The sequence below is a fragment of the Mastomys coucha genome, unplaced genomic scaffold, assembly GCF_008632895.1.
Source record: "Mastomys coucha isolate ucsf_1 unplaced genomic scaffold, UCSF_Mcou_1 pScaffold21, whole genome shotgun sequence".
Classification (NCBI taxonomy): Eukaryota; Metazoa; Chordata; class Mammalia; order Rodentia; family Muridae; genus Mastomys; species Mastomys coucha.
In genome coordinates, this window is record NW_022196904.1 from 91041055 (window position 1) to 91051675 (window position 10621).

Here is a 10621-nt window from a genome sequence, read left to right on the forward strand (position 1 = left end):
ACAGAGTGAGTTCCAGGACAGCCAGAGCTATACAGAGAAGCCCTGTCTCGAAAAAAACAAAAACAAAAAACAAACAAACAAACAAAAAAACTTCCAGGCATGATGACATGCCTTTCATCCCAGGAGCTGAAAAGCAGAGAAAGTCAGAACTTATGTTCTGGGAAAGTCTGATCTACCTAGCAAGTTCTGGGCCATACCAGGCTACATAGTGAGACCCTATCTCAAAGTTAATTTTTAAAAATTGAGGCCAGCTGAGCAGTGGTGGCGCACGCCTTTAATCCCAGTACTTGGTGGGCAGAGGCAGGTGGATTTCTGAGTTTGAGGTCAGTCTGGTCTACAGAGTGGGTTCCAGGACAGCCAGGGCAACACAGAGAAACCCTGTCTCAAAAAACCAAAAAAAAAAAACAAAAAACAAAAAACCGTGAGGCCAATGGTAGAAGCTCTGCTGTCAAATGCTCAAAGGTTAACTGCCTCCCTCCAAGTCTGTCATACCAAGTGGGAAAACAGGAACTCTTGAGTTACTGTTTCCACTCTCCTCTTCGTGCTTCTGGTCTGGATGCTATACCTGCAGCCTTTGTAGTCTCTCCCAGATAGCTGGCCTTCAACTGTTCTTTCCCACAGACCGTTATCCAACTCAAGTTCTCAGCCAACTAGGAGGGGGACAGGAAGGCCAAGACAAAGACAGCACCGACCTCAGACTAAAAGTGATGACAGTGGTGTACTGGCTACTGGACAGTGTCCCATTTGTGCAGGTGAGCTGCATCGATGACCGAGGGGGGTGGGTGTCATTCTAGACAAATAGTGGGCTCCAAGTACAAAAGAAACCCTGTCGCAAATAATCAGTAGGAGAAGCAAGAAGATACGCAGTATCACCCTCTGGCCTCCATAAGTGCATGTATATGGTACACACATAGCAATCAGTTTTATTACACACACACACGCATGCATACACACACAGTTTTGATTTGTCCAAGGCAGTGTTTGTTATGCTCATAGCTGACCTTTTCCAGTAGACTCAATGTTCTGTAAGGACATCCATATCCCTCTGCACCTAGTAAATGCCTGATGAATGTCTGACAGACATGATAGTGTCTCTCAACAAGTAGCTGCACTGTGGCAGCAGATCCTCCCTTCAGCATCTGGGGCTGGCAGCTTGCCTGGGAGAAGGCCCAGTTTAATTGTCTCCTTTTCTCCTTAGGTTCCTTCAGTATTGAGACTCTTCCCAGGCATGCTGCCACTTGTGGAGAGAGCCCCTCACCCCAGCCAGCTTCTCCTGCCTCCTCGTCTTCCTCAGAGTCTGTGCTGTGGGTATCCTCCCCAGAGAGCTCGCCACCGCCTTCCTGGGTCCAGTGCCCTATTTGTGAATTGCAGTTCTTGGCAAGAGAAATAGAAGAACACGCCAGCGTGTGTGGGGAAGTTTTTCCAGCCTGAGCAGTGACGTGCTGTTGACCCATTATGTTGGAGCCTGGGGAATGGATCTCTTGTGGCTAAGAAGGGTTGGTTCCCCTCCCTCTAGCTATTACCTCAGGACTCTGCCTGCCTGAGAACACTTTGGACCCAGCTTGCTCCTGTTGTCAAGGCTTTGTCACTATAGAACCAAATTCTCAAAGGATATTTTCCCCTTAGAACTTCTTTGGTAGAATTGATCTCTCCAAGGCCTTAGGACACTATCTAGAATGTGTTTCCTAATACCCATTTTCCAGAAAGAAGAACTGAGGTTCAGTCAAAGGGGGAATATTGGCTAGAAATTATAAAGTCCTATGATGTTCTGGGAAAATGAGTGAGTCTTGAACATGAAACTGATAAGTTCCATATGACCTTGAACTTCTGTGTCCTTCATGGGTGTATGTCTCTGGTGTAATCAGATGACTCTGAAAGTTTATACTTTACTTATCATGGCTATAAAATGGATCTTCAGTAACATGCTCTCAATGGATCTTCCTGCTCACATGGAACCAGAGAGATTCCTTTCTAAGGAGTAGATGGTTCTAGGCCTGGCTAGGGTTTGAGAAAATCTCATTCCAACTATTGGAGATAGTTGGACCATAGTGTCCCCTGGAGCTGTGGTAGTCCAATTCTACTTTGAAGAATTATGCACGCTTCCCTTTTCCCCAGGAGATGTCGTTGTGTGGCACTAACACCCGTTCCCCTTATCCCCAAGGTACAGGGCAGGGAGAGAGCAGCTGGTCCTGATGAAGGGAGAGCACAGGGTGGGGCTTTGAGTGGAAATAAAAGAGGATGCTAGGCACAGTCAAGGGAGAGGCAGAGCTGGAGTTCAAGCATTCAGCCTCTGCCCACAGAGGTGGGTGCAGCCATGGATCCTCTTTCGGTAAGAGACCCTTGCTTCCCTCCCCTCCTCATCCCAGTTCCTGGGGATACAGCAGGGATAGCCTGCTGCCAAAAAAGTATGGGATACTGCTGTTGGTGGGAGAGCCCCTGGATCCCTGATCCAGAGCCTAGAAGAAAAGAGCAAAGGGCTGGGCCTGGTAAAAGAACTGTACCAAACTGTACCAAGGAGGAGAGATGCTCCTCAAAGTAGAAGGCAGAGTGAGAGTGTGTGGTGGAAGGGAGTTTGTTGTTGGTTTTTTTTTTTTTTTTTTTTTTTTTTTTTTTTTTTTTTTTTTTTTTGTTTTTTCGAGACAGGGTTTTTCTGTAGCCCTGGCTGTTCTAGAACTCACTCTGTAGGCCAGGCTAACCTCGAACTCAGAAATCCGCCTGCCTCTGCCTCCCAAGTGCTGGGATTAAAGGCGTGTGCCACCACCGCCCCGCGAAGGGGCACATCTTAAGACCCTGCTAGAGTCCTCTGCATAGAGAAAGGGTTTAGGGAAAGCCCAGCTTGAAGAACCTCTGTGTGTGCGTGTCTGAACTTGTCCTTCATAGATAGAGATGAACAGCTAGAAGATGAGATCAGCAAGCTGGGATCTGTATTCTTGCCAGATTCTATGTGCTTGTGTATAGGTTAGATGCCTAGTGTGGCCCCGACCACCTATTTTAATCACCTCTTCAGGGAACTAACACTGGGCCCTGTTAGGTAGGATTTTTATATGAATGGAAGTGAGCTGAGTTAACACTTCCCACACTAGCTTTTCCTACGTGAATCTACATAATAAAATGGTGAACAAGGCAGTATGTGTTGCCGATCTGTGTTTGGGACGAGGAAGGCATAACAGCCGATTACAGAAGGTATTCTTGGGAACTCAAAAGAGTGCTGTGCTCTCTCCTTCACCCAGCCACAGCCCAACTGGACTGAGATTGTGAACAAAAAGCTCAAATTCCCCCCAACACTCCTGCGTGCTATCCAGGAGGGCCAGCTGGGCCTCGTGCAGCAGCTGCTGGAATCAGGCTCCGATGCTTCGGGTGCTGGTCCAGGTGGTCCTATGCGGAATGTGGAAGAGTCGGAGGACCGCTCCTGGAGGGAAGCCCTCAATCTGGCCATCCGCCTGGGCCACGAGGTTATCACTGATGTTCTGCTGGCCAATGTCAAGTTCGACTTCCGGCAGATCCACGAAGCCCTGCTAGTGGCTGTGGACACAAACCAGCCAGCCGTGGTGCGTCGCCTGCTTGCTCGGCTGGAACGGGAGAAAGGTCGAAAAGTAGACACCAAGTCTTTCTCTCTTGCCTTCTTTGACTCATCGATTGATGGCTCCCGCTTTGCCCCCGGTGTCACTCCACTCACCCTGGCCTGCCAGAAGGACCTGTATGAGATCGCCCAGCTGCTTATGGACCAGGGCCACACTATTGCTCGACCCCACCCAGTTTCCTGTGCCTGTCTCGAGTGCAGCAATGCCCGCCGATATGACCTGCTGAAGTTCTCACTATCCCGAATCAATACCTATAGAGGCATTGCAAGCAGGGCTCACCTCTCGCTGGCCAGTGAGGATGCCATGCTGGCAGCCTTTCAGCTGAGTCGGGAGCTCAGGCGCCTTGCCCGGAAGGAGCCTGAGTTTAAGGTTTGTTACCGCACTCTTAACTCCATCCTGCCCTCAGTGCCCCGTGTCTGTTGTTGCACTGGAACAGGATTGGGCTTTGTGGTGGCTGTTCTAGGAAGTTTGAGAAGTGGGGAATGGCAAACAAGGATGAAGCCTCTTGTTTTAAGAGCAACAATTTTATTCAGAACAGGCTTTCATTCTAGTGACAGCCACTTACGTGAGGAGTACGGCTTCTACCTTAGGGTACTCTAGATCTACTTAGGGGTACTCTAGATCCACCTAAGGGAAGAGAAGATTAGAAAGCAGCTGAACAAACTTAGACGTGACATTCAATAGAGTGCACCCCTTAGGGATGTCCAGGGTGCGCTTACCTGGAGCACTGTGTGTTGGGACTCTCATGTATGGAAAAGGGGGACAAGATGCTCCCGGGACTTTATTCAGTGCCTCTGTAGATGGTCCTCACAGGGCTTGCAAAGCACAGCAGACGGGAAAAGAAAGAGAGCCACCTGTGGCGTTTGTGTTTCAGGCAGATTCTTAAGGGAATTGTGGCTGTGGAAGAGGCTGGTTAGAGAAGATGACAAAAAAGGTGGATGAAATAGAGCTGAAGGCTTGGCAAACGCTGTCTAATGAGGGCTGGGGTCAGCACAGTTGGCAGTGCCTATGCATGAGCTCCAGACTTCCATCCCCAGCATTCCATGTAGTGGGTTACACCTGCAACCCCAGCACTGGGGGACTAGAGACAGAATGATCAGAGCTCAAAAGCATCTTTGGCAAGTTTTAGGTCATTACCTAGAATGCATCAGACCTAACCTCAACAACTCTGTCCCCCAAAAAGTATGAGGACCTGGGATGGACCAAAGATACATGGAGTACCTGGTCTAGGCCTGGCATTGTACCATTCCCATTTGTCCATGACTGAGTCCTTGGAATTCCCTGTGTGCCAAGCCAGACTGTGTCTCCATCCTCAAGACTGCCATTAGGTAGGGAACCTATGAGGGCTTTATGAAAGCCTAGAGCAAATGGAGCCAGAATAAGGTCCCCATCAGGAAGAAGCAGTGCTTTCAAAGGACTTTCCCATCTCACACAGCTTATGGAGTGGGCAGGGCAGGAATTCTCATCCACACTTTACAGGCAGAGGGACTGAAGCCTTTTAAAAAATGTTTCCTATCTGAGGGACAGTGCTAAGGACTGACTTAGAACCTCTCTGGAGTAAAAGCTCCAAGTAAAACAGGATAGGGTAGAAAATACGCAGCTAAGAACTCCACACTCTTTTCTGCATCTCCTTAAACTGCCAGTACTGGTTCCATATAAGGGTGGAAAAAGTAAACAAAATGAGCACAAGTATAAGAGGTAGGGCAGTGTGGTGGCTCGGCAGGGAAAGCTGCTGCTGCTGCTATTCAAGCCTAAATGACCTGAGCTCAATCCCCAGGACCCAAGTAAAAGTGGAAAGAGAACTAATTCAACAAAGCTGTCCTAACCTGCGCATGTGTGCCATGGTATGTGTACATGCACACTTATCACACACAATAACAATGTTTAAAGAAACATGAGAAGTCAAAGTCATAGCAGGACAGGAGTCAGGAATTAGAAGAGGAAATCCGAGGAGCAGGCACATGTGGTAGGTTTGGGCTGCAGTGTCTTAGTGATGCGGTGGGAATAGCATTAGGTAAGTGAAGACGACACAGGACTGATGAGGTAGCAGGAGAATGGAATAGACCGGGTGATGTCAGAGCTGACCCTGGCCCACAGTTCCGGAGGGGCAGGGACAGATTGGACTGATGGCACACAACACTTTTCTTACAGCCTCAGTACATTGCCCTGGAGTCTCTCTGCCAGGACTATGGCTTCGAGTTACTGGGCATGTGCCGGAATCAGAGTGAGGTCACTGCAGTGCTCAATGACATGGGCGAGGATAGTGAGACTGAGCCTGAGGCTGAGGGCCTGGGCCAGGCCTTTGAGGAGGGCATCCCCAACCTGGCAAGACTGCGGTTGGCTGTCAACTACAACCAGAAACAGGTCAGCTGGGCCCTACTGCCTGCCCTCCCTTACCCTGGTCACTTGTCCTGTGTTCTCTAAGGCATGTCCTGAGTCTGGGCTTACTCTACCCTTGGGACCTTCTGAGACGTTGATTCTGATCTTCCATATGTGCCCTTAACAGCAAGAGAGAAGGTTTCCCATCCTCTCCTGGTTACCTTCAATCTGAGCACTAACCATCCTTGGAAAGCTAGTCACCACCAGGATCCCACATTCAGGTCTCACACAGACTTGACTTAGCCTCTAGTGAAAACTTTGACCCAGACTTCTGCTGTTAGACTACAATACCTCACTCTGTATAGTAAGTGGTTAAATGCCTGGTGATTTTTTTTTTCTTCCCTGTCTCATTAGATGCCTTACCCAACAGCCAAGCTAAAGACAGGTTCCCTGTCCAGCCTCCCACAACCCCTGACTCTTCACTCTCAACCCCATGCAGATAACCTGACCCACAAAGCATGTTACCAAAGCTCTCCTGTGTGCCATCTTCATTGACCTGGTACTCATGACAGGAGACCCATATTCCATACGCCTTCCCTCCTTCTTTGTCCCGCCTTCTATTACATATACCTACAGAGGCAGGGGGCATTGAGAATTCTGGGACTGAGACCCCAAGTTCTACCTACTCCTGCCTGACTTTGAGAATGCAGGTGTGAAGAGTCTCGAAATTCATATTGAGGTCTGCTGAAATCACTTGCCCGTGGTTGCATGGCAAGGAAAGCCCCTCTCTTCTGGATGGGCTGGCATGGAGACAAAAGGATGTGTCATCCTCTGTGGCAGGAAGTAGGGCTCTGCCTCCAGCCAGCTCCTTTGACCTTCCTGCCTGGTGGCCTCTCATCTCCTCTCATGGTGCGTCTCTGCTTAGTTTGTAGCACACCCCATCTGCCAGCAAGTTCTGTCTTCCATCTGGTGTGGGAACCTGGCTGGCTGGCGTGGAAGCACCACCATCTGGAAGCTCTTTGTCGCCTTCCTCATCTTCCTCACCATGCCCTTCCTCTGCATAGGCTACTGGCTGGCACCCAAGTCTCGGGTACTCAGAATAAGATGACTGATACCTTGGTTTGTGAGTTGGAAGCAAGCTCCCCACTGGGAGTGTAGGGGTGGGTTGGAGGCAGGGACAGGCATAACAAAAACTGCCAGAGTGCCCCCCCCCAAAAAAAAGCCAGGCAGTGGTGGCACACACCTTTAATCCCAGCACTTGGGTGGCAGAGGCAGGTGGATTTCTGAGTTCGAGGCCAGCCTGTGCTACAGAGTGAGTTCCAGGACAGCCAGGGCTACACAGAGAAACCCTGTCTCGAAAAAACAAACAAACAAAAACAAACAAACAAAAAAACTGCCAGTGTGGCAAGAGAAAGAGTAGAGAGGGCCACTCAGGCACCCAGTCAGGTTTAGAATAGTAGTGGTGATGATCTTACCTTTCAATTTGGTTGAGTATGAACTTTTCCTATAAGATACTCACCCCGCCTCCCCCCCAAAAAGATGGGTATGCCGTAATAACACTTACCTCACGTGGTTGTGAAGGAAAGAACAGGAAATAGAGGGCCTCGTGCATACTACATTCTTCTTAGTGCATGCCTAGATGTGTGGGTGATCCCGGAAGTGCAGATGCACATGGGCACCAAGTAGTCTAGAGGGCCGTAAGGACAAACAACAGCCGGCTCTGTCAGCCATGCTTTCCACTCTCCCCCGAAGCTGGGCCGCTTGCTGAAGATCCCTGTGTTGAAGTTCCTGCTGCATTCTGCCTCCTACCTGTGGTTCCTTATCTTCTTGCTGGGAGAATCTCTGGTCATGGAGACTCAGCTGAGCACCTTCAAAGGCCGCAGCCAGAGTGTCTGGGAGACTTCACTACATATGATTTGGGTCACAGGTGTGTATGAGAGAGCCCTTTACTTGTGGCTAGCTACCAAGACCCTCATGGCTAGGCCTGGCACTGGGCACCACTAAAACTTAGCCACACTGAGTAGGCTGGTCATTTTGACACCCTTGAGATAAAGATCATTTTTCTTTAAGGATTTGTTTTTTTATGTATATGAGTACACTGCAGCTATCTTCAGACACACACCAGAAGGGAGCATAGGATCCCATTATAGATGGTGGGTGGTTGCTGGAAATTGAACTCAGGACCTCTGGCAGAGAAGTCAGTGCTTTTAACTGCCGAGCCATCTCTCCAGCCCTAAAATCAAGATCTTAAAACAGAGCTGGGCCCTGGGTGGTGGTGGTGCACACCTTTAATCCCAGCACTTGGGAGGCAGAGGAAGGTGAATTTCTGCGTTTGAGGCCAGCATGGTCTACAGAGTCAGGGCTATACAGAGAAACCCTGTCTCGAAAAACCAAAAAAACAAAAAAACCAAAAAAAACCCCAAAAACCAAAAACAGAGCTGGGCCGGGCAGTGGTGGTGCACACCTTTAATCCCAGCACTTGGGAGGCAGAGGCAGGCAGATTTCTGAATTTGAGGCCAGCCTGGTCTACAGAATGAGTTCCAGGACAGCCAGGGCTACACAGAGAAACCCTGTATTGAAAAACCAAAAAAAAAAAAAAAAAAAAAAAAGAAGAAGAAAAGAAAGAAAAAAAAAAAGCTAAGGCAAAAGGTTAGCGCATTCAGAGCCAACCAGGGCTGCATAGCAAGATTTTGTCCCAAAGGGGTGCGTGGTTTCGATGGTTCAGTGAACAAAAGCACTTGCTACCAAGCCTGACAACCTAAGTTCAATTCCTGAGATGAACCTGCTGGAAAGAAAGAACCAACTCTCACAAGCTGTCCTCTGACCTCCGCACATGTGTGATGGCAGTGCATGCCAGTGCCCGTGCATTCATGCATGTACACACACACCACAAGGAGAGGGTACTTATTTTTCCAGAAAGTCACTTTGCACTTGGATGGATTAAATGTTTCAACTCTCCACTCCCACAAAAGCCCGGCGGTTGCAGCCTGGCTATGTCCTAGAAGAAGGAAGGGGGCGTGGCTTCCTTCTCTCCTGACCCTCCCTGGAGATCTTCCTCTCCTCTTTCAGGCTTCCTGTGGTTTGAGTGTAAGGAGGTGTGGATCGAGGGCCTGCGAAGCTACCTCCTGGACTGGTGGAACTTCCTGGACGTGGTCATCCTGTCCCTGTACTTGGCGTCCTTTGCACTGCGCCTCCTCCTGGCTGGGCTTGCCTACATGCACTGCCGTGATGCCTCAGACAGCACCACCTGCCGCTATTTCACCACCGCTGGTGAGGAGCCTGTCCTCATCACCTTTCCCTTTGCTGTGATCAAATACCGAGCAAAGCAGCTTCTCTGTCTCTCCTCTCTCTGTCTCTGTCTCTCTCTGTCTCTTTCTCTCTCTCTGTCGCTCTCTTTCTCTCTGTCTCCCCCCCCCCCCCCCCCCCCATAGTATGTCAGGAACCCAGTCACACTCAGGGTGGGTCTTCCCTCCTCAGTAAAACCTCTCTGGAAACACCTGGACAGACGTATCTAGAGATGTCTCTCCTAGGTGATTCCAAATTAGTCCTGCTGATAATGAAGACCAAATCACAGCCCCTCCAGCCCAGCCGTGAGTCCTAGGGTGAGTTTTTCTTGCCTCTCAATCACCGCCCCATCTACCCGGCAGAGCGAAGCGAGTGGCGCACAGAGGACCCCCAGTTCCTGGCCGAGGTGCTCTTTGCCGTCACCAGCATGCTCAGCTTCACCCGACTGGCGTATATTCTGCCAGCTCATGAGTCGCTGGGCACTCTGCAGATCTCCATCGGCAAGATGATCGACGACATGATCCGGTGTGTACTCTCCCTGCCTGTGGCGACTCCTCCTCCACAGACTATCTTCTGAAATCCTCAGCTTTGTGGGGCACAGGTGTTCTTGACCAGTGTGCCTCTCACAGGTTGGTGAGCTCCAGCAGTCTCTGAACCCTGGAGTCTAGAGGCAGAATCCGGAAATGTAAATGTGCGTTTCTCACACAGGGAGGGTTTACAGTTCCCAGCCCAGACACAATTACAAACCCCCCAAGGGCAGAAAGAGCCTTTAGTGGGTGTGTCTGATCCCAATTCAGGGACAACTCTATGCCTCATTTTTTTCCTTTTCTAGAAATTGAAGGCAAAAAGGTAAAAAATAAAATAAAATGAGCAAAGAGCCAGAAAGACCATCACCCCTTCTTCCCCAGTTTCTTTCCCCAGAGCCTGACGCGACGCGTAGGGTGGAGATGTTCTGACCCTTCCTCATCCTATTCCCTGCCAGGTTCATGTTCATCCTCATGATCATCCTGACTGCCTTCCTCTGTGGCCTCAACAACATCTATGTGCCCTACCAGGAATCGGAGAAGCTAGGCAAGTAAGCTGAGCCCGAGGCCTTTTTGTCTTAGCACTTAACTCTTACTTGCCCAAGCCTAGTTGATTCTCTCAGACACTAATTCATTCACTCCTGCATTTCCCTTGTTTGCACTCCTGCAAACCCTTTTGTTTGAAAAATGTCAATCATTTGAAGTCAAGAAGAAAGTCACCAGGCACCCACACCCTTCACTGAGAACCCACACCCTTCACCAGCACCCTCACTTTTCACCAGCACCCACACCCTTCACTAGACACCCACACCCTTCACCAGCACCCACGCCCTTCACTGAGAATCCACACCCTTCACCAGCACCCTCACCCTTCACCAGCACCCTCACCCTTCACTGGACACCCACACCCTT

General features: G+C 49.7%; 1 protein-coding gene across 3 annotated transcripts in view; it reads left to right on the plus strand.

Annotated features, from left to right (window-relative positions):
• LOC116102678 (short transient receptor potential channel 2) overlaps positions 1–10621 on the plus strand; it is a 33767-nt gene that overhangs the window by 16837 nt on the left and 6309 nt on the right. For 2 of the 3 annotated variants that reach the window (XM_031387616.1, XM_031387617.1), the window contains exons 9-10: positions 622–752; positions 1199–1921. In XM_031387616.1, coding sequence (XP_031243476.1) covers positions 622–752; positions 1199–1431 — 364 coding nt within the window. In that variant the 3' untranslated portion in view covers positions 1432–1921. Of the gene's footprint in view, positions 1–621; positions 753–1198; positions 1922–2115; positions 2162–3230; positions 3951–5732; positions 5946–6825; positions 6991–7652; positions 7828–8969; positions 9171–9547; positions 9711–10167; positions 10261–10621 lie in introns of those variants that run through there. The other variant, XM_031387618.1, reaches the window with a different exon arrangement.